The 24,889-nt window shown below is 39.2% G+C and overlaps 1 protein-coding gene across 15 annotated transcripts in view; it reads right to left on the minus strand.

Moving 5' to 3' along the window:
• ADGRG6 (adhesion G protein-coupled receptor G6) overlaps window positions 1-24,889 on the minus strand; it is a 140,158-nt gene that overhangs the window by 18,432 nt on the left and 96,837 nt on the right. For all 15 annotated transcript variants that reach the window (XM_021087195.1, XM_021087180.1, XM_021087227.1 and 12 more), the window contains 11 exons: window positions 23,834-23,892; window positions 23,016-23,226; window positions 21,464-21,635; window positions 19,634-19,774; window positions 17,497-17,616; window positions 15,228-15,273; window positions 13,231-13,337; window positions 8,021-8,148; window positions 6,759-7,027; window positions 5,259-5,355; window positions 2,410-2,693 (listed from right to left, as the gene is read on the minus strand). In XM_021087195.1, the coding sequence (XP_020942854.1) occupies window positions 2,410-2,693; window positions 5,259-5,355; window positions 6,759-7,027; window positions 8,021-8,148; window positions 13,231-13,337; window positions 15,228-15,273; window positions 17,497-17,616; window positions 19,634-19,774; window positions 21,464-21,635; window positions 23,016-23,226; window positions 23,834-23,892 (1,634 nt within the window). The remainder of the gene's footprint in view (window positions 1-2,409; window positions 2,694-5,258; window positions 5,356-6,758; window positions 7,028-8,020; window positions 8,149-13,230; window positions 13,338-15,227; window positions 15,274-17,496; window positions 17,617-19,633; window positions 19,775-21,463; window positions 21,636-23,015; window positions 23,227-23,833; window positions 23,893-24,889) is intronic.

A 24,889-nucleotide genomic window follows, 5' to 3' on the forward strand; every position in this document is an offset into this window, starting at 1 on the left:
TGCATTCACCAAATTGTTTCTTTAAATGTCTAATTTCTACACACTTCTTTAAATAAAGCATATACTTTTAACTATAGCCAAACTTCTCATGGAAGTTTCTGAAAATGATGCAAATAAAAACCATTAAATGACTTTCCATAGTGTCCTAAGAAGTTTTCATATAAGCCTGGCCAGTAAGGAATTGGTGGTAGACTCGTGTGCTCTGTATCATTGCCTTTTAATTTAAATTTCCTTTTTAGGAGGTGTTTTTAATATTTAATTCAGAAAATCTGTTCTGAATTTCTATCATTTAAAATCAGCCTTAAAAGTCAATGATTTATGAAGAACACTAACTTGATGATGTTTTACAACATTTTTCCCTCCTGAGGAGACCTATGCTGGGGAAAACTAAAACATCCCAACTCTCATTAATGGAAACAGAGCTGAACAGACAACTGTAACTGTTGAAGGTTACTGAAACTGCCAGGAAATTCTAAAAGCAAAAACAAGGTTGGGCTGGCAGATTAATGTGCCTTTCATGTACAATCCTGAAATATAAAACCATGGAATTTTCTGATGTTAATGGACACTTTTGTCAATATTTGTCTAGGCATTTTTATGGTGCATATTATAGAAGAGATTAAATAGAGGAAAAATCACTTTGCAAAGCTGGATCCCAGTGAAGCTGTATTCATATGCTACCTATTCAGTTTCCAACTTCTGGAGGTACACTTGAGGGTTATTATTTTATTTGCTAAAGATAATCAACCCACATAATTCCTCTGTTATGGAAGAATAAATCTGAATAAAATTTGTTCATCTAATTAATGCATATTTATGCCAGCAGACTCTCAGATTAAATTTAGGCCATCACCAAGGCTGCTCCCTTTCTTCATCCAACAATCATTATTTATTAACATATAATGTTGAGCATCTACTAAGTGACAGATTTTTCTGATAGGGCTCATGAGCTAGTGGAAAACCTAAGGGGATAAGCAAAGCAGATATGTATGATACAAAGCTGTAAATGCTCCCCTGCAGGTAAATGTGGACTTTTCTTTTGTCTTTTTTTTTGTTGTTGTTGTTGTTGTTGTTGTTATTGTTGTTGTTGTTGTTGTTGCTATTTCTTGGGCCGCTCCCGCAGCATATGGAGGTTCCCAGGCTAGGGGTCCAATCGGAGCTGTAGCCACCGGCCTACGCCAGAGCCACAGCAACGCAGGATCCGAGCCACGTCTGCAACCTACACCACAGCTCACGGCAACGCCAGATCGTTAACCCACTGAGCAAGGGCAGGGACCGAACCCGCAACCTCATGGTTCCTAGTCGGATTCGTTAACCACTGCGCCACGACGGGAACTCCAGATGTGGACTTTTCTTATGACACACCTGTTGGGAGCACCTACCTAGGCATCTCACCTGGTGAGAAATGATTTCCACTATATTTTCAAACCCAGCTCAGATTTGTTTAGCTTTAGTCAGCTCTTCCTTCCCCGAACACCTCCAAGTGGGTGACCAGTAGCAACAGGTAACCCAGTAGCACTGTCCTGCTCAAAAAGATTCCAAACGTTGTCACCTCATTCCTGTTGGAGACAGGCCTCATGGTGCTTCCAACATTAGGGAGTTTTATCAACACAGAGTATATCCAATGTCTTATACAATGCTACTGAATTTTCAAAAAATATTTTACATTCACTTAAGCTTAAACGTTAAATTCATCCTAGGTTACATTAGGGTGTATATTACGGACTCAGAAGCATGACAGTAAGTCTCTTGAGAAAAGTCTTGTATTTCTGAACAGAGCAAGCCATTTGTTACACTGTTGAACTAACTGCCATAACTCATGAAAATATAAGCTTTTCTGATTCTATTGCTATTTATTTTGAAATCCAAGGGGCCAAGGAATTAGAGTTAATTGCCCTGCCCTGCACAGAGTCTAAAGATTTTTCTGGCCATGAAAAACATACCCATATGGTTCCACGAAGAGCTCCAACAATCAGAAAAACAATGAAGAAAAGCAAAAGTTATCTGTGCCTCCTTTTACTCTTCCTGTTGGGCACCTCCCTGCCCATATTCAGTCATGCATATATATATATGCATGCAACATATATATATAGAGATAGCTCATATATATGCCATATACACACACACACACACACACACACACACACACACACACACACACACTACAATTGAGCACCTACTATCTTTCAAGCACTGTTCTAGGTGCTTGAGATATATCACTGAGAACAAATAAATAAACTGACATTTCACCTCTTTTTTCCATTTAAGACCTTCTTCACAAGTATCCACCCTGTACTTGGAACTGTGCTCAGTGCTTGGAAGAGTGATGTAGAAACTTAGCATGGTGTCTGTCCAACCAGGAAGCTATTTGCAAATATGGTAAAATGGTCTGGGTACCATTTATCCTACCTTGTAATGAGTTGAAGATGCAGAAGAGGTATGTGAAAGGGACAGTCAACGGTCCCCAGGCAAAGAAAGCAAATCCCCACGTCATGCCCAGTAGGAACGTCAGACTGACCACACTTCGCAGGTTCCTTAAAACCTCCTCACGCAGCGTCCGGCTGCTTCTCTTGCCGTTCCTCCCGCAGATCTGCACCATCACCACAATGAACATGGCGACATTCAGGAAAAACATGACTCCAAAATACCCCGCACAGGACACATAGAATACGACTGGATCCTGAATCCAACAGCTTAAAGGAAAAGCGATAATAAAGTTATCATTGTGCCCTGTTTACCTAGACTTCTCCTGGCTCACTTTGGGCTTTTGTAGATTTCACAGCTAAGCCTTTCTCAGATGCCTTTAGAAAGTCATTTCATTTTCTTGGGCCTCAGTTTCTTCCTCAATCTTTACATAATTTATTTTTCTTTGTTTTGGATAGTCATCATCTTAAGACCTAGTTATTTGGTCAACAATTAAGAAAACAAGGTGGCTTCTTGAACTCTGGCTTGGCATGAAGACACCCTTGACTGGCTCACCCAAAATCATGTCTCACCCCCTTTCTCTTATGAGCCTGCGCTCCAAGAATGGGAAATTTTCTCAATCTCTTTTGTATTTAAGAGATTGGACATTGTTCTGCAAAGTGATAGGGAAGCAGAGTCTGCCAAGGGATTTTTGAGAGAGCTGTTCTTGATGGATTAAACTGAGTCAAGCAATTCTTGACAGACTCAGCTCAACCCTTCTTCCTTCTTTCTGCTTCACACACTAACACAAGCTCTGCAGCTGCAATAATCATCTTATATCGAGGAAGGAAAGGCCAAGACTGCTGCAAAGTTGCTGGCCCTGACATTTTCGCCACAGAATTAATGCCAGTTGTTGCCTTCTTTCAAGTTTCTTGCCATGTGAGAAGAGTAAATTCCTACTTATTTAAAACACACATTGGAGGTCCCACCATGGCGCAGTGGTTCAGGCCACAGCTGTGGCTCGGATTCAGTCCCAGGCCCGGGAACGTCCATGTGCTGCAGGTGTGACCATAAAAACAAAAAAACAAAAACAAAACAAAACAAAACAAAAAAAAACAGGCAATTGTGAATTCTATTACTGAAGACAAAATAACTCTTATTAATATAATTGGTATATTTGAGGCTAGACCCTGTTGTAGAACTCTGATATTCCTATGCTGACATTTCTTATACACAAAAAGGTTACATCACTCAGAACATCCTTATGAGATAAGGAAGGATACACTTTATATTCAGAATGATACAGATGAGAAAACAGATGAAAGTAATTTTAAAGGGCACTAAGGATAAAATTAAAACACTTCAATTTGCAGATTCCCCATTACCTATGTAATACTTTGGTTCTCAGGTACCAAAAAAAAAAAAAAAAAAAAAAAAAAAATTAGACGAATTATTTGAGACAACTAAATTAATCTTAAAATTATAATGTAAATGGTCATCATTTTAGGTTGTGTCTTTCATGGTGGTACATGACCCCACAAAGGCAAAAGCTATCTTGAGCATCTTTGAAACTTATAACCGAACACGATTCCTGGTATTACAGTAAATGTTCAATTTATGAGAGTTGCTGATGGCATAACAGTTTACTAAATGGTACTTTAAAGAACTGCAAGAGTTGACTTACAACCTTTTAAAATTTCCTTATTTAGAGTTTATGCAGTGACTTCCACGTTTAATATGTCTTATTATAAAGATCTCCAAAATGATACTGCTTGTCCCTGAAGCTGATCTTTCTTTCCATATGGAAGGTCCCCTAGAATCTGAAAATCTTGACCTGGATCCTTTATTCTCTGCTAGTTCTTGTGGGGTTATTATGAGTGCTACCTTGGAAATATAAAAGGGAGGGCCATAGAGAACGGAACATGACCAGATACTGACTGGACGTAAGTGTTATCTATCCATGAAATGTACACAGAAATGTGACATCATAGTCAGGAGTAAGCTCTTTCTCATTCAGTAATTCACTCAGTCAACAAATATTTATTGAGTACCTACTATATGCTAGATAAAATATGAGAGAACTACCACGATGGACTGGTTTAAAAATCTTGGCCTTGGAGTTCCCATCGTGGTGCAGTGGTTAACGAATCCGACTAGGACCCGTGAGGTTGCGGGTTCGATCCCTGCCCTTGCTCAGTGGGTCAAGGATCCGGCGTTGCCGTGGGCTATGGTATAGGTCGTAGATGAGGCTCAGATCCTGCGTTGCTGTGTCTCTGGCGTAGGCCAGCGGCTACAGCTCCAATTCGACCCCTAGCCTGGGAACCTCCATATGCCGCGGGAGCGGCTCTGGAAAAGGCAAAAGGACAAAAAAAAAAAAAAAAAAATCTTGGCTCAATAATCTCACAGTATGAAGGGAATTTTCCAAATTATTCAAGAACTCACTAACTTCTCCATTTCCTCCATTTCCACATAACACTCATACTGGGCACTGAATCATTCACCATCTGATACAGCTATTTAACTCGTTTGAAGATGTGTGTGGTTTAATGGGGTGGGAGTGTTGCAGAATCTCCTCAAATAGGATGAATGGGTCTAGAAGACAGTACCTTAGACTTCTTCTGAACTCCCCCAGCTGAGAGAGTGCAATGTTAACATGGAAAAGCAGCTCAAACAGTTCAGAGCAGTCAAATGAATTCATCTGTGGTACAGCAGAGATCTTTGCAAAGACAGGCAAATACACTTCAACCTTCCAAAATAACAAGCCTACTATTGGCATGGCAACTTACACCAAACCTCAAGGAACAAAGGATATACACTCATCACAATTAAATTCCCAGAAAGCTTTTATTACTTACAATTCATCACCTTGTTCTTTTCCATAACTCTCTTTTCCATAGACTTCATTTTGGTTTCTGCTCGCTAGAACAATGGACACAACTAAGGCAGGCAGACCTGTTACAACAAAACCAGGACAAAAACAACCTTTCTGAAGTATCTGAGGCTGTTTTATAAGATCAATAATGGCAAGGGGGGAAAAAAAAGAAAGAAAACACTCCATATCATAGAATCAAATTTCTTAAAACTGGTGACTTGGTTAAAAACAATAAAACCCCCTTTTTTGGTGTGAAATCTCCAACTCTAACTGGAAACGATCCAAACCTACTCTTAAATGGCAGATATTTAAACATTCTGTTCGCTTACTGGTACCCACTAAAATACTGAACCTGATTTACACTGAATGCAGCACCAGAAAATGGGGTTTCATTATGACACCTGTTAGACTGCCAGAGTTCAGGGAGGAAGGTACTGCGGCTTTATTTTGCCCCTTCTGCAGAAAGACAAGTCTTTAGAAAAAGTGGGGGGTGGGTGGTGGAGAACAGTGGGGGCGGAAAGTCTTTATAGTCCTCCCTGGAGAGAATCAATAGAATATTTCCATGCATATTTCAGTGAGGCAATGCTACACCACCTGAATTCTGAAAGGTGCTTTCACTGCCTCCTAGGGTGCTGCTGAACACTTTGGAAACGTCTCGTTTCTACACTGCCACCTGAAAAAGAGATTTGTGAGAAAGCTCTAAATGCCTAGCCTGATACGAAACCCAGATGAAGCAGAAGCCCAATTAGAAGATCTCAAAGATCCCTGGCCTCGCTCAGTGGGTTAAGGATCCGGCATTGCCACGAGATGTGGTGTATGTAGGTTGCAGACGCAGCCTGGATACCACATTGCTGTGGCTCTGGTGTAGGCCGGTAGCTATAGCACCGATTAGATCCCTAGCCTGGGAACCTCCACATGCCATGGGTGTGGCCCTATAAAACAAAAAAAGACCAAAATAAAAGATCTCAAGGAGGCTAATACAGCTATCTGTGTTTGGTTGAGGAATCATGTTAAGAAGTTCAAAGCAAGAATTCGGTCAGTATTCTGGTTGCACACACAAAAATAACTTTCTTGCTCATGTTTTCAAGACATGGGCATGTGTCTAGGGGTGAGTAGAGTTAGAAGTATGAGCTGGCCTTTATATTTTGAAATATAATGGAAATGCACCACTGTCCGCCAGCTGCTTCTTCAGACTTGGGTGGGCTGGCTCTGGACACAGGAAATAAGTTTGTGGTGACTCAGGAGTTAGGGTTTTTTTTTTTTTTTTTTTTCCTTTACTCCTGACCTTAGTGAGGACTGGTGAATAGTTTTTAAAAACACCATTCTGAGGAAGCCCCTTTCTTAGGCTGTGTATATCAGGTCCACATCATTCACAATTGGGAAGTTTCTTTTGGCAGTGTTATTCTTTCCAGACAGGATCTTCCTAGGAGAAGCTAGGGATTTCCATAACGGAAAAAGATAAAACAAAATTGAGGAGGCTTACCCCAGCCAACAATGCAGAATTTCAGTATATATCGGCGAATGTAAGTGTTAAAAACTTTAACCAGAGCGATGTACATGTGAATCGCTTCCAGCCCCATCCAGGTAAAGGTTGCCAGAAGGAAGAAATGCAGCAGGGCTGCCACGGCGGTGCAGAGCCCACCCACGTGAAACGAGGTGATCCAGCCGTCCAGGAGGAAGATGAGATTTAGGAACAGCAGGGCTGTACTCAGGTTCATCAAGATTTTGGAGGGATAATCCCTTCGCAATTTTCTAAAAAAGGCAAAAAGAAGGATATATGTTGGCGTTCCCATCATGGCGCAGCAGAAACAAATCCGACTAGGAACCATGAGGTTGCGGGTTCTATCCCTGGCCTCGCTCAGTGGGTTAAGGATCCGGTGCTGCCATGAGCTGTGGTGTAGGTTGCAGATGCAGCTCAGATCTGGCATGGCTGTGGCTGTGGCCAGAAACTACAGCTCTGATTAGACCCCCAGCCTGGGAACCTCCATACATATGCCACAGGTGTGGCCCTAAAAAGCCAAAAAAAAAAAAAAAATATATATATATATATATATATATATATATGAAAAGAATCTTGTAACTAAATCTTTTAAGCACAGGCAGTAAATTGGTATCTTACACAGCTCTGCAATAGGCAGCACCATCTTTATAACATGGTTCCCCTAGGAGAAGGGCTAAACATACATGGTTATTTGGTAAATGACAAAGATTGTTTTAAAACAATAATTTTATTTCAAAACTGTTTCCAAAATTTCCAGTTGGTTTCACAGATTGATTTTTTTCAATCCAGTAAAAATTCTAGATTTATAAAAAATGATATTTAAAAAAACACAATTTCCCCAAATTTTGTTAAAGTTTATTGATTTTTAACAAGGTAAGAATGCTATTTAAAAAAAACTTCCTGTTTCAAAACCAATTTTATAATATTTGTGAAGCACATGTTTTCATGTTTTACCATGCAAAAGACACTTCATACAATTATTTACTTAAATGCTAATCATCTCTAGCAGGCTTAAATACATTTTATCAGCACAGTACCTATAACAACACAGAAACTGTAAATTAAGATTCTACAGCTACAAAATTCATGTTGCACAATGAATCTTATGAGAAAGCCGAACATTAAAAGTGAACCACCCTACATGATTCACAAAGTGGACAGATGTTTTTAAAAGCCGAGGTGATTCTCTTATTCATATTTTGGGACAGGCAGCAGTGGATTTGGCAGGTAGAAAAAATACTTACTCAAAAGCAACATATGTCAGGAGAGTAGCTGCTGAAAAAATAGCAGATATTCCGCAACCAATATAGGTGATGAAGGTGAGAACTTTAGTGTTTTTTGCATCCAACTGTGAGGCGGTTCCTTGAAGGTCCTACCACAAACAAGAGAAGCAGCTGTCAGATTCTGTTTCCATGAGGGAGTGTTTTCTTTCATCAGAAAGTCCACTGATAACACTTAGAATCCCAGTTCAATCTCAGGGGCTAAAAACAGTGGTGTAAATCAATACAGGCACGCCTTACTCTACTGCACTTCGCAGACACTGCCTGTTTTTATAAATTGAAGGTTTGAGACAACTGAGTTGAACCATTTTTCCAATAGTGTTTGCTACTTTGGGTCTGTCTGTCACATGTGGGTAATTCTTGCAATATTTCAAACTTTTTCATTAATTATATTTGTTTCAGTGACAGGTGATCAGTGATCTTTGATGTTACCACTGAAGTTCATATGATGGTTAGCACTTCTTAGCAATAAAATATCTTTAATTAAGGTATCTACATTGTTTTGCACACTTAGTAGACTACAGTATGGTATAAACATAACTTTTATATGCACTGGGAAACCCCCAAATTCGTGTGACTCATGCTATCTTGAGATTTGCTTTATTGCAGTGGTCTGGAACTGAACCCACAAAAACATCGCTGAGGGATGCCTGTACTGAAACTTCCATTTATTGTGCTCTTGTGGATCACTTCATGAAACAAAAATGCAGCATTGAGAGTTGCATATCGTTTTGGTTTTGGGGGGTTTTTTTGTTTGTTTTGTTTTGTTTTTCTTTTTAGGGCCACACCCACAGCATATGGAAGTTCCTAGGATAAGGGTCGAATCACAGCTGTAGCTGCCAGTCCACACCACAGCCACAGCAATGTGGGATTCAAGGAGTGTCTGTAACCTGCATCACACCTCAGAGCAATGCCAGATCCTTAACCCTGAGCGAGGCTAGGAATCAAACCTGCATCCTCATGGATACTATTCAGGTTCGTTTCTACTGCATCACAATGGGAACTTCTATACATAGTTTTTTAGCTTTTTTTTTTTTTTTTATAATCATTACCCTGTTACCCAAGGTCTTTGTATACCAGTATAACTTGAAACCAAAACCACTGGGTCCCCCAATGAAAACTGGAGACCCACTGCCTTGCATAATAAATGACCAGACACTTTCCTATCATTTGCAGAGCTGGGGACACAAGTATTTGGAGAACACCGTGGCCCACTGGCCAAGCTCTCAGGTGGGCTCTGGGTTATTTCCTTGGTGGGGAGGGGCTCAGCCAGAGACAGCCAGAGGGTGGTGCTGGCGCATGGCTGCCCAGTTCAGACAGTTGTGCTGAGGTGCTTACTGTGGTCATTTCAAAGATTGGTATGTTTTGGCTGTGGTGGCCTTTTTTTTTTTTTTTTTTTTTCCATAAATGTGAAGCCACTAAGAATTTGGGGGGTTACAATTGTTTGATACCAATAGACCTGAAAGGGTGCCGCTTAAAAGTTTTAGGGGTTGTCGTGAGTGGAAACAAGTCAACATTTTCTAGCATGTGAATATGAAGCCTTAATTTTAATTTTACCATGCAGACAGAGGCAGACTTGCAAAGTCCAAGCCTGGTAAGAGAATCTTTCTTTTCTTCCTTAAATGGAGAATTAGGGTAGGGATAAATCTTGAGTTAACATCAACCACTCAATCTTGGTTGGAGAAGAAAGGCACATGCATTTTATACAGACGTTTGAAAACGGAGCCTTCTTGGAGAAGGGACCTATTCCAAAAAGAATACCTGGTTTAAACTTTTAGGTCTTAAATTACGGGGGGGGGGGGGAGTTTGCATTAATACGTTTTTCATTCTATAATGTTAATTTTCACCAAAATGTCAGTAAAACTGCCATTCACACAAAGACCTGCAGTAAGTGGCATTTGCATGTGCGTATATGCATGTGAAATCATGAAACGGGACTCAGCTCCAGGTCTGGCTGTTGCAGTAAGAACAGGTAACAGTACCATTGTCAGGCCACGAAATGTACAGAGTGATGGAATTCAGCATACACAGGGACTCAGCGTCGGAGAGGACTTTCCTATCCTCCTCTGCCAGGAATCCCTCAAAACCCTGGGAGGACATGGACACATCCCAACACTCCCAGGGCACACAGGATGGGGTTCAAGTCAGTGCTACTTGACTCACAGGTTGGCTACTTCACCAACACATTGGTTACTCCAGGATTTGACCAGGCCGGAGAAATATCGTGAGACCCTCCAAAGAACTTGTCATTACCACTTGAAAAACCTATCACTACCATCTAGAAAAGGTAGTAGACTTGAAAATCATAATTAAAGCCACAGTTTAAAGTGTAAACTAAGGACTTCCCTTGTGGTGCAATGGGTGAAGGATCCAGCATTGTCCCTACAATGGCTTCAGTAGCACTGCTGTGGCCCAGGTTTGATCCCTGGCCCGGGAACTTCCACATGCCACGAGTGTGGCCAAAAAAATACATTAAAAAATAAATAAAATAAAATGTAATTTAATAAACTAATATTGTATTATGCTTACACATTTACACACGTCTCATGCTGTTTTTTACTTTTAGAGAAAGAATATAAAAATATTTGTTCCTCTGAACTAGCCAACATGAGAATGTACTGTTAAAAATACGAAAAATCTATAAAGAAATGTAGCAAAGGACATGAAATTCTTCATACATTTGTAGATGAGAAAATATAATTATGAATCTGGAGAATGTTTTTTAATTTCTCATATGGTGAATGTGTCACAGGGCAAAGTAGACTCTGAGAATATGTTAAACAAGTGAATAAAGAGTTTGGATATTAAAACTTTTTTTTTTTTTTTTTTGCTTTTTAGGGCTGCACCTGCAGCATACAGAAGTTCCCAGGCTAGGGGTCAAATTAGAGCTGCAGCTGTTGGCCTACACCACAGCCACAACAATGTGGGATCTGAGCTGCATCTGCAACCTACACCACAGCTCAAGGCAATGCTGAATCCCTAACTCACTGAGCAAGGCTAGGGATTGAACCTACATCCTCATGGATACTGGTTGGATTTGTAACCCACTGAGCCACAGCAGGAACTCCTATATTAAGACTCTTAACAACGTTTTGGTGGTCCAGAAAAGCTGAAAGGCTATGGACATATTGCCAGAAAAGATAAATCCTGAAAAGTTTTTCTTCTAGAAGTTTATAAACAGTGAAAAATGAAAAGACAGCACTAAAAGAATATATATCCATATACATGTAAAACAAATTATTTAATCAATGGCAATAGAAAAATAATGTATAATTACAGATTTATAATCTCATTTAAACACTGTTTGAATACAGTAACCATTCAAAGTAATAGGAAGCCAAACTTTGGTTATGTATAATCATCTCTGAAGAGTGAACTGTGTTACCGTTATCTACTTATCTAATATTAGACTTACACACAATCATGCTACGTACACACACTCACACACACTTACAGTTGAAATAATTCAATGAATTAAGCTAAAGCTTATATACCTAAATGAGTCATGATGCAAAATAAGTGTTTTATGAAAGAATGATGCTGTAATTTTTTGAAAAAAGAGAATATGGAAGAAAACTGAGGGTTTGTAAAAAATTATTTAGGGAAAACATGCTACAGTTTAATTGTTCATTTTCACGGTCTGGCAGTAAACAAAAACATTAATATTTGGGGAGTGTTAAAAAGTTCTCTATGATTGTCATCTTTTTAAATAACTTGGTCTTATCCCTCAGAGATTTAAGTACTGCGTTGTCAGGGAAATGATAACTTGCAGGGTTGTGATGGGACAATGGCCATTTACACAGGCCAAGTAGATGCACGAGCCAAACACCACATTGCAGGGTTCCTCACTGCTTCCTCCCAGCCCCACAGGAAGTAGGTGTAAGGTTTCAGGGATGGGATAAACATAACCCGATGGCTGTGATTTGAGTTCCAAAAGCTTTATTGCCTCAGCACACCTTACTCCCATCTTCCACTAAAAACCAAATGTGGTTTGATCCCTTTATGGAAAATATACAGAACCAATGGCTCTGTTATGATCTGGAGGGCGTACTTCGCAACAGAAAAGTGCCTGCAAAGACACAACTATATCAGATCATAAGGTAAGAGTATAAGTCTGTGGATGAATTCACCCAAGGTGCTGGTTGTAAGGTGGCTCTTGAAAATTTGAAGGGCGGAAAAAAATCTATCGATGCAATGCAATTTTTGCTTAAAACTATTGGATACATTGGCTAATGAAGTAAAACCAGGGCCAGGGGAAAGAGAGCAGGAAGAAAGGAAGGAAAGAATAATATGAGAGAGGAGGTCCCGTCGTGGCTCAGTAGTTAATGAATCCAATTAGAAACGATGAGGTTTCGGGTTTGATCCCTGGCCTTGCTCAGTGGGTTAAGGATCTGGCGTTGCCGTGAGCTGTGGTGTAGGTCGCAGACACGGCTCGGATCTGGTGTTGCTGTGGCTGTGGTGTAGGCCAGAGGCTACAGCTCCGATTAGACCCCTAGCCTGGGAACCTCCACATGCTGCAGGAGCAGCCCTAGAAAAGACAAAAAGACAAAAAAAAAAAAAAAAAAAAAAAAAAAAAAGAATGATATGAGAGAAGTGTCACAGCCATCATCCCTCTTGCAGGCCTGAAGACTCCTTGCTGTCCTTGTCACTAGTCTGTCTTAACAGGCTGTGATCTCTATAGGGGCTGCAGTCATTTGGTCACAGCTGATCACCAGGCACAGTACCTGGTACAAAGTAACATTCAAACACACTCAGTGATAATATAAGAAAGATAATTTTTGATGAAACTTTTCACAACTCCCTTCCATGTTAGTAAATCCCAACATTTTCTTCCTCTTTAATGTTTCTGTCTCTCCCTCCCTCCCTCTCTGTCTCCCTTACTGTGTTTCTCTCTTAATTCCAGGGTCTCACCATGATTTTCTTGTGTTGGGGACTGTTTATGTGAATGCTATGAGAAAAAAAAGTAGGGTTCATCTCCATCCTTATTTTGCGTATTTTTAATAAATGATCTCTGTTAATGAGATTCTTCATTAAGAATCAAGATTCTGAGTACAGATGAAAATTATCAGGGAAAAAATCCCCAAAACACATAATCTAAAAAGGCTGACTCATAAAAGAAGCATGCTTTCCAAAATTACATTACTTCGAAATGAGTGTGGAAGTTCTTCCCTTACCATGAGAACGCCAAAGTGTGTGAGGTGGTTACACAGGCAGATCGTCTGGTTTGCGTCTGAATCTCTGTGTGCGTCACATCCTGATGTGTTCCAAAATCCCGAACCTTCTGTAGGAGGAAGTCAACAAACAGGGTGAAAACAACAGCACATCAGGGCCTTCGCTATCCTGGACCTTCACTATCCTGGATGAGCTCCTCTTTGGGGAAATATGCCTCAGTCTCTTCTGCCTTGTGGTTGTCTTAAAAGGGATACTGCTGTGAAAGCTACCAACATTTAGAATAACTTTGATGCCTGGAATCATAGAATGTGCTGGGTGGGCAGTTACAGATGATCTAGGCAGCAGTTTTCAACAATGTTCTACTGCAGTGCTGATGGGGGTCCACAAAAGTCCCACTTAAAAATTCTTAATATATTGTAACATCTATTTTGCTTATTTAATATAAACGTATTAATTATGTCTATAGAAATATATTTATTTAATAATATTAAATGTAGTTATTTAAATAAATTTAATTTCTATATATAATAGAAATATATTTAAATAAGTATTAGATATTTTATGTATAAATATATATTAATATATGAATTGATATGTTATTTAAAATATTTTAACATAAATATATTAATATATGAATTTATATATTATTTATTTAATGCGTTTTAAGATCAACTTCCATAAAAAGAATATCCCTGGGGTTCTTGTTGTGGCTCATCGGTAAGGAACCTGACTAGTATCCATGAGGATGCAGGTTCGATCCCTGGCCCTGCCCTGTGGGTTAAGGATCCAGTCTTGCCACAGCTGCAGGCATAGGTTGCAGATGAGGCTCAGATTTGACCCCTAACCTGGGACTTTCCATATGCCGAGGGTGTGGCCCTAAAAAAAAAAAGAAGAAAATCCCCTTTCAAATTGTTACATACTAGCAAAGTCTCTAAAGAGGAATACATTTTTTCCTCTTCAGGTCAATCTCTGTCTCTGTGAAGACATGAGAACAAAGGACCACTTCCTTGGAACATGCTACTATGTACACAGCAGTCATGCTCAGTAACAGCTTATTGCAAATGCCTTAAACACATCTTACCTGACTTCCATGGTATGATATGGAATACAAGCAACTCATATATTTGAAAAATATTTTAAGACCACAAAGTGATACCATTTTGAACTATGTAGTTAGCAAATCAGGATATTCACAAAAATTCAACTAGAAAGCAACCAAACAACAAAAAACTTTCCAGCTGAGATAAGGAGTACACAAAAAGAGGTTTTGAGGGAAAAAGAATGTCTTGACATTAAGAAAAATAATACAAATAAAAATAAAAGGCTTGTAGACACCTTCAGACTATGCTTCTGAGGAGCAGCCTGCACTGGTGCTGGTTTGTTTAACCACCATATTCCCACTGGGGGGCCCTCAAGGGAAGGTGACATTAAGGGGCAGAGGTGAGAGGTTTTGTGGCTTGTCCTTCCCTTGAAGTTACCTCCACACTTTAGTGATTTATCCCTCCATCCTGCCTTTCTCTCTTGACTGTCAAATGTCATTTTCGAGCCAGTTCATAACCATTCCTATAGTTACAGTCCTCTAGTAGGATTTCCACCCATAATCTGTGGTCTGGAAGCTGGATTTGAAATTGTATGCCTTGTGCACATCAAATAATCTCTTCGGAAGCATCCCAGAAAAATGTGACCAAATGTATAATGGCATTTATCTAAAAGTGGAAATAAAAATGTATGTTGTATTTTACAAATAACTGAAATCAGAGGTGGTTTGTTTAAAACAAAAAGGCAAGTCTGCCTATTTCTTCTTGCAAAGAATAAAAAGTTACAGAAATTAGAATTCACTTCACTTCCCAAGCAACCTAAACCAAATTTTGCAGCTCAGTTGCCATCAGACTTACATTGTGACTCACTCTGATTTGGGACAGAATTAAAGGCAATGAGGGGGTCTAACGATGTTTAAGAATTTAGTTGTTATTAAGATAGTGAGTATTTTAAAACCTACCGTTTTTGTTCAGATCCCAGAAGGCACAGATGGGATGAGGCACTGCCTATATTAACATAAGAATAAACATGTGAAATGGTGTTCAAAATAAATGAAAAACCATACGATTTGAATATGGGAAAAGAATAAAGATGCTAAGGTTTTAACAAAGAAATAGATCATCATTAGTCAGGGCAATAGAACCTAAGAACAGCAGGCAGTTTAGGGGGTCTGCTGTCACAGACTTCAAATGGAAATCAGCTATAACCACAGAGGAATCATGCTGCCCACTTATCTGCAGGTTACTAATTATGTCTCATCATAAAATGCAATTCTCAGCATTTAGCAAAGCTCTTTACACTCAAATTTCACTTCCTCTTCCAAATTCTCCTTCCTCTCTAAGTATATGTCCCAAAGAATTCAAAGCAGGGACTCAAACGGATTTTCTCATGACACCCTTGCTCTCAGCAGCATTATTCACTCTGGGCAAAAGGTGGAAAGCAACCAAGGGGCCATCAATGAATGAATGGGTAAATAAAAAGTGTGTGTGTGTGTGTGTGCATGCACGCACATGCACAATGGCATATGATCCAGACTTAAAAACGCAGAAAATTCTGACACATGCCACAATATGGATGAACCTCAAAGGTATCATATTAAGAAATATAAACCAGTCACAAAAAAGTAAGTACTATATGATTCCATTTATATGAGATACCAGAGCAGTCAAATTCATGGAGACAGAACAGAATGGTGGTTTCCAGGGGCTGGGAGAGAGGGGAACAGGAGTTAGCACTTCATGGGAACATAGTTTCAGTTGGGGAAGACGAAGACGTTCTGGAGAGGGATGCAGTAATGGTTGTAGAACAATGTAAATGTACTTAATGCCACAGAACTGTACATTTAAAATGGCTAAACTGGTAACTTTTATGTTATGTATATCATATACCACATTTAAAACTTTTTTTATTTACTTTTTTTGGTCTTTTGTCTAAGGGCTGCACCTGTGGCATATGGAGGTTCCCAGGCTAGGGGTCTAATCAGAGCTATAGCTGCTGACCTACGCCACAGCCACAGCAACGCCAGATCTGAGCTGTGTCTGCAGACCTACACCAGAGCTCATGGCAAGGCCAGATCCTTAACCCACTGAGTGAGGCCAGGGATCGAACCAACAACCTCATGGTTGGTTCCTCGTCGGATTCGTTTCCACTGCGCCATGACAGAAACTCCTAAAACATTCTTTATGGAAGGAGCTGAAACAAAAGAGGCCAAAGGGTAGAACAGGGAGGTCTCAGAGGGTTCCGTGACAAAGCAGAGCTAATTCTCAGATGACTTCAGTCCAAGTCTTAGTCCTTATCAGCCAGCTCACTTCCTGCCCGCCTTCCTGCCTAGTGGTAGAATCACGACTGAGACCCTCTATAAAACAGTGAAAAACTGTGGCTGGGCCACCTGAGACAATAAGAACCCCCACATGATTTTATCAAATAAACAGATGATAGCAAGGGTAATGAAGCAAAAGGAAGAAAAAGAGAGCAAGATTTGCCAAGATTTTAGACAACTGCCAACCTCTCAAAAAATAAGTCAACTCTTTCTCCTATTTCCATTCTGCTTTCCCAGTTTCTGTAATCTTTGACTTTAAAAAGACAACCCAAATCTTTAATGACACAATTATGCAATGAGTCTGCATCTAATTTAACTGAATTATACGTTGTTTCTTTAAAATAGTGGCTCTTTCCTTTGCTGTTATTCTTTTGCAGATAATTGGGTCCTAGATAAGACTAATCCCCCCCATCTCATCTAAGTCCCTCTGCCACCATTTATGGTGACATGACAGCACTACCTGGCTAGCTGGCCCCCCTTTTTGCGGAAAATTGTCCCCTTCAAGTAAAAAAAAAATACCAGATCTTTCTAAGCATGTTTGTTTTTTTTGTTTGTTTTTGTCTTTTGTCTTTTTTAGGGTCATACCCACGGCATATGGAGGTTTCCAGGCTAGGGGTCGAATCAGAGCTGAAGCTGTTGGCCTACACCACAGCCACAGCAATGCCAGATCCATGCCTCATCTGTGACGGATACCACAGCTCACGGCAACGCCAGATCCTTAACCCACTGAAAAAAGCCAGGGATCGAACCCGTGTCCTCATGGATACTAGTCGGGTTCATTAACCACTGAACCATGACAGGAACTCCTCCTTCTAAGCATGTTAAAAAAAAAAAAAAAAAAAAAAAAAAAGTCCCGAATTGTCTGAAGTAGTCTGCCTCTGTTCCATGGCCATTTGTAGTGTTTCCTTACCTGAGTTGTTGTATGTTTGATTTTAATTCGAACAGGATCCTTCAGATCCCGGATGGTAATGTTTCCAATACTGCATGCCATCACGTAACTCACTAAGGTGCCTTTCTTGGTTTCTACATCCTTTTAAAGAAAATAAAATTGTGTATTAGTCAAAAGCACACTCTTTTATATTATTTTGGTGCTCAAAAATAAGCAAACTGTCAGCACTTTTTACACTTAAGACCTTCAGTTATTGAACATCCTGTTTACATGACCTAATTGCTAGCTTTCTTGAAAGAGCTGTGCCATTTCTTTACTATAATAAATATGTCCAGGGAACATTATAAGCCAGTGCTGCAAGGTGATGTTCATAAAACATTCTTAATTGTTCTGACTGATGCCAGCCAGTTAACATCTGAAACAATGCAAACCCACAAATAATATAAACTCATAAAAAGCTGCGAAACAATTAGATCATTTCCCTCCTCTAAAAAATACATGAAGTTATTTTCCTTTAGAGAAGTACCAAGGAAATATGGTATGAAAAATAAAAATCAATTCATCCTTCATGTCCGTGACAACAGTCGGAAGTCTTTACTAACTTAAACCTAAATGTAATTCAGCTGGATTAAAGCCCATCAGAACTGCTACTATCTCTGATTGTACACTTGCCAGCATCAGTAGCTTCCACTTCAGAGATAAGGTCGTCAGGAAATCAAATCAGTGAATCTGTGCTGCAAAATGAGTGGGACCAATAGACTGTCTTTCCAGCAAGATCACCAACACTTTTTCCTTCCCTTTGGGTTTCCTCTCGAACCTCTTGCATTTCTCTGTCACAGATTATGAACCATTTGTTTTGGAATAATGGCAGGATTTCTTAAATGCTACATAGCTCTTTTCATCTAGAATAATGCTTTTTATTTCTTTTGTGTGGTCTTTCTCTATTGCTTGGGGACACCCTACCTTTCCTTTAAAAATACTCTGGTTTTGTTCCCTGTGTGAGGGGAGTACCATAGAACCCTTAAATTTGTTTCATTCGGCTATAAATTGACTTTAAAAACCTAAAATATGTTTCTTAATAACACTGCTGAATGAGAGATGACAAAGGAGAAGAAAATGATTGTGCGGAGAAGACAAAAGTCAAAAGGAAACAGTGAGGGATTCTTATAACACCAAGGCTTTTCCCAACTCTTCCCTCTGGGGCAATCTCTCCTCTCAATGGACCCCCTCCCTCCCCCACCACTCACATCCTCTAACACCTACTGCATTGTTCATAGTTATTAAATCCTTCAGAATAATTGTATGGAATTATGTTCTTAATCAGATGTTTTATTTAGCAGTGCTCTTAAAACATTTGCTGATAAAAACTGTAAAATGTTTGAGTTAATTACTGTAAATGATTCCATGACCTCCTTTAACTTCTCTGTAGCCATCTCTGCCCTTCCTCTAAACATGACATATAAACATGACAGGTCTATTAAAAACATTTCCACTGGCTTTGAAACTTGCTGTCCTGTCTTCTCTGACATAGGTCACATTGTTTGATATATACAGGCATCTTAAATTTAATAGATAACTTTTATTGAAAGGGCTCAGTGCAACTGCTCAAAATGAGTTGCACTTTCAAAGGCAACCAGAGGTCACCAGTGTTTGCTGGCAGTGGACTTTCTAGTATCTAGAAATGATGCCAATAAAAATGACAATATGTGCTCAGCACAATGCCACCCTACTCCGGGGGATGTGGGAAGGCCAAAGGCCATTTGAAATACTAATGGGAAAACTGATTAAAGCCAAGAATGCTACTCATTATGTAAACAGTGCTTCCCTCTGAATTAAAAAAACAAAACAAAAAACTTTTCTTTTGGCACACAATTTCTTTAACTCTGATGATCTAAACTGCTAGAGAACATAAAACACTTAAAAGAAACAGTAAATAATAACTTCACTAATTGTATCATGTAAGTCAATGTGATATGATTTATTTTAAAATGTGAAATATCCTATTAATAAGGATATAATTATCTGAAATAAAATAAATAGTTATGTTAAAATTTTTCATTGTGGAAAATACGGTAGTTTTTCTATTCTTCTTGATATATTTTTCTTTTGAGCAAGAAAATAATTTGCGATTAAAAATAGTAACTTACTCAACACTTACCTGGAAAAGTCCGGTTTTATTGAAGAAAGTAAATTGTGCTCTTTTAACTAATACAGAATCTTCCTCACTTAAGTTCTCAAGTAAGTTTGGAGGCAAAATTACGGAAGCCAATGGATCCATTTGTCCACTTTCAAAATCCATCTGTCACATACACAGAGAGACTGGTGGAGTTATCACATTTAAATTGAAGTAATTACTGCACAGCACAAGTGTCAGCATCAACTCAACCAGGACCAGAGCGCCCCTCTACCTCCACAGCAGTCACTGCCCTTGAGGCTGAGTCCCTTTCAATAAAGGCCTGGATCTCAAATTTTATAAATTTGGGAAAAACTTCTCAAATTTTATAAATTTGGGAAAAACTTCTCAAATTTTGCAAATGTGGCAAAACAGGAAATGCACTGTTTTGCTGTTTTCACAGCAAACTGAGAAATTTATAAATCAGTGGACATTTTCAAGTATAAGCATTAGATTTACACTTAATAGATTTTGAGCTTTTCCCAAAACACATTGTGAAAAAATAACCACCACCACCAAAAAAAAAAAAAAAAAAGCCAGGAGTTACTTTGATTTCTGGGAAAGAGTATCTCTGCATAGAGGAAGCAGCTGAAGTTTTATGAACATTCTTGGGTATCATTTTTCCTGAACCCACAGATCAGGCCAAAGTGTTTTCCTGCAAATGGATTTGGTATGAGACTGAGGCTGACTGTGTTTTTACTCTTAAAAATGTGAAACAGAGTTATCCAAAAAAGCCCCCCATCCAAAGTAGAAAAAAACTTCTTCCTTATATCCAGATTTTTTAATACTCAATCTTGGTTTGTCGCCACAGTTAAGACGCATTACATGCCCCTTGTGTGTCTGTTCTCCCATGTCAAGGATGATGTTCCTATCATTTCATTTGCCCACATGGCGAACACTGCCTAGCACACAGTAGGAACTGAAAGTTATGTGCTCAAGTGTCATATGAACAGGTCAAAGCGGCTCTCCAGGGATCTGGCCCCACCTTTCTTGTTCAGCCTTATCATCGTCTGCCATTCTTAGCCTTCTACATCACTGCTTCTCAAAGTATGACCCTCAGACTAGGCAGTATTAGCAATACCTGCAAATTGTGGAGGACCTATTAAATTAGAATCTCTGGGGATAGGACCCAGCAATCTGTTTTGATAAATCCTTCAGGTGAGGGAGTTCCTGTCCTGGCTCAGCGGTAACAAACCTGGCTAGTATCCATGAGGACGTAGGTTCGATCCCTGGCCTCGCTCAGTGGATTAAGGATCCAGCATTGCCATGAGCTGTGGTGTAGCTTGCAGACATGGCTCAGATCCTGCGTTACTGTGGCTGTGGCGCAGGCCAGAAACTACAGCTCCAATTTGACCCATAGCCTGGGAATTCCATATGCCATGGGTGTGGCCCTAAGAAGATACCCCCCCCCCCCCCCCCCCCCCCCCCCAAAAAAAAAAAAAAAAAAAGATCCTCCAGGGGATTATAACGTAGTCTAAGACCCAATGGCAAAGATAATACACCATGTATCTTCCCACCTTTGGGACTTCAGTAAAGGTTTTTTTTCCCAATGAACTTCCCCCTTACCCCACTCTCAAGAGGCTGGTATACTCTCTCATAGTTTAACACTTAGTTCCACCATCACCTCCTGTAGAAGGTAAGCTGGAAGAATACCTCCTCTCTGTGTCCACATATTTTATGGCTACTGCTGCTTTTAACCTTGGTCAGCCTTTGGACCTGCCTGCCATCCCTGAAGCCACGATCCCTTTGCTGTGGCAACCAGTAGAGGATAAGAGATTTTTGCCTAATTAATAAAAGAAACCACTGGCTCATTACCTGGAAGTAGGATTCATTATTGCTTGGAAGACCGATGCTAAAATTTGAAATTTCATTGGTTTCTGGGGACAGGGATGAAACACCAAGAGCCAGATTCCGAGTTGTGATATTTACATGTGATGTGCTACTGAGGTCTATCTTGAAGGCCAATTCATCAATCGTTTTTAAAGCTCTGAATAAATGACAATATCACTGTTAAGTAACACATTGTAGGTACTTGCACACATGTGATTTACTGAAGGGCAAATACAAACCAAATAAAATTGTCTTTAAATTTTTTGATCTTAACACGAATACCCACAAAATTACCGCAACCACAGTAACATCTGTTAAAACACAGAATAGAGATACATAGAGATAAACACATCCTTAAGAGAAACATAGGCTTGAAGGAAAAGCAACAATTAAGTCATCCTAAACAAATACTGTTTTTTCATCTATTTTTTAGCGTTTGTTTCCTCATATGAAAAATACCTTTCCTACTTTATTACTGAGTAGAATCAAAGGAAATGATATGATAAAAGTAGTTTTTTAACAGCAAGACCCTGTAAAAAAAAGGTCCATAATTGTTATGTGCATAAGGTAAGTTAGAAAATACATTTTAAGAAATACAAAATTTTCATGAAAGAAATTTTGCTAAAAGGAAGGAAAGAGAAAGAAAAAAATTAAATATCTTAATACTAACATATTAAATGAAACAACTGGATAGAAACTGAAGTGTGTAAAAATAACTGTATTACACCCCGCCCTAGGCAGTTTCATTTCAGAGGTACAGCAGTCATTGGGAGTTCCTCTGTGGCTCAGTGGCTTAAAGACTGCGCATTGTCCCTGCTGTGACTTGGGCTGCTGCCATGGTGTAAGTTCAATCCCTGGCCTGGGAACTTCCACATGCTGTGGGGGTGCCAAAAAAAAAAAAGGTAGTACAACAGTCACAAAGCTGTCACAGTTCTGTGTCACAATCCATAGGATAGTGACCTACAGTGACCAAGTTATTATGCCTATAAGATGAACTAAATGTTTCCTAAGTGTCTCCTTTGTAAGCAAAGGAAGTGTCACAGGAGCTCCCAATGTGGCTCAGCAGTAATGAACCCTACTGGTAGGCATGAGGATATGGGTTTGATCCCTGGCCTCACTCAGCAGGTTAAGCATCCAGCATTGCTGTGAGCTGTGGTGTAGGTCTCAGATACGGATTAGATCCGGCATTGCTGTGGCTGTGATGTAAGACGGCAGCTGCAGCTCCAATTAGCTCCCACAGCTCCTTTTGAATTAACACCAGTTAACATTTTTCAGATGAAAAATGAATAGCAATTACATCTTTCTGGGACTACTTATATTATCTAATCGAATAGATAATCCTATTCAATTTGTAAATTATTTTTTCAAAACTTCAGAACTTTGAAGTTCATTTCATGAATGATCTTGGGAAACATCAATAGATCTTCTAGAGATTTAAATTCTGCAAGCATTTAGATCTGTGAGAAACATAACAACACATGTAGCCAATAAATTTTACTCTACGGAAGTTAAAAAAAAAAAAAAAAGACAAACTTACTCAGAAGAAGACTCAAGCAAGTCACTGTCTGGACTGGTTAGGATATTAGAAAATATATTCATTAAAGTTGAACCAAGTGTTATATCAATGTTTTCCTCTTTATTTACAATCCTTTTGACCTGTTCTACGATGCTGGTAATATTGGCTGAGTTTAATGTCTGCCCATCACTGGTTAAATTTAAAATCTGATTGGCAACTTCATTTGCTTCCCCTAAAAAATAGCAGAAGAAACAACATACAGTTTTACCCATGTATTTTGAGCATTTCTAAGAATTCAAACCATAGTATGATATTTTACTTTATATTAAAGTAGCAAATAGGTTTCCTGTGTGTATCCCTTATCACAACTGTCACAGGACACAAAAGGATTTCTATACAAACAGAAACTAACTTCTCTCTTTAGGTAAGACAACAAACACTGTGCCTGTTAGCAACATAAGTACATAACCTGGAGGGCCCAACAGTCACATAGAGTTCTAAGAGAGATGCCCCAGGATCACTAAATCAGTGTATATTTGCTGCTTAAAAAAAAAAAAAAATACAAAACTATAAAACACTGACCCAAATCTCAATTTATATATTGTCTTCTCCAAAATTTTCTTATTATGTTTAATCTCCCATAGAATGGATGGAACAGAAAGTCAGAAGGAGAACAAAGAATATCTTCTGCCTTAAGTAAATGAAGCCATCATTTGCTTCGCTTTTAACATTACAATGGTATCACAGAGCAGAAGAACATGACCCAAGGTGATGAAAACCATGAAGCCTGAGGTCATTTCACTCTGCCTTTGAGAACTGAAGAAAAATCCCTCACTTACTTGAGCAATTGGAAATATCAGGAGGCCCCCAGTAGGCTACAGATGTATTAGCAGAGTAACTATAAAACAAAAAAACAAACAAAAAAAAAGGATTTTAAATACTTGGCATCAATGACATTAGAGCTGACTAAACTGGTTAATAATGAGTGTTAGAATTTGCTATCTAAATGTTTCACTTGAAAATAAGACTGTAATATATTGAAATAAAACTCATAATAAAAATTCTTATAGAAAAGAAAAAGTGAAAAAAATATTAGCAACAGCCTTAGCCTACATCCTCATTGAGGCTATATCCTATCCTACCCTACATCCTCACTGAGGCTACATCAGGTTACTAAGATTAAAAGCATAGTTGGTAATGTAAATCAAGTACTGCTTTAATACCTTTCCAGATAAAATCTCTTTTTGATTTCACCTGATTCTGTAGAGCAGATTATAATCCACATTTTACAGATGAGAAAATAGATAAACCAAGGAATTTTCCAAGGTCTCAAAGCCAGGAAGAGGTAGAGCCACAGTTCAACTCAAGTCAGCAAGCTCTTTGAAGTCCCCTTCTTTCCTCTCCACCACATGTTAAACCCAGCAAGGGGGGGGCAGAGTATTTCTATTTGGGCAGTTTCAGTTTCCAAATTGCCCCCCGTAAGAAAACAATAATTGACGGTGAGGTGGACCACGAAGAACTGGATTTGACTTGCTACTTGGTGAAGTCTCTGCACTCAACCTGTCTCACGGTCTCCGTTCAACATTTAGAGGAAAACTACACCTTGACTGTCTCCACTAGCACACTGCCCTAACCTGCATCCTGTCTTTATTCTCTCTTTGCTGCCTCTTTCCCCATCCAATGACAACCACTCCCAAAATGTCAGATGTGTGTTCCAGGGCTGTGAGCTGGTTCCGTTCATCCACAAGCAAGGTACTTTGCTCTAGAGCCACCCTCTTGTTTCCAAGTTTCTCCACCTTTCTTTGGAGAAGGCTAGATTGGCATGTTGCTTGGAGAAAAAACAAAACAAAACAAAACAAAAAAACGGGCTTTTTTGGGTAACTTAGCTGCCTCAT

This window comes from Sus scrofa, chromosome 1 (genome assembly GCF_000003025.6).
Source record: "Sus scrofa isolate TJ Tabasco breed Duroc chromosome 1, Sscrofa11.1, whole genome shotgun sequence".
Taxonomy (NCBI): Eukaryota; Metazoa; Chordata; class Mammalia; order Artiodactyla; family Suidae; genus Sus; species Sus scrofa.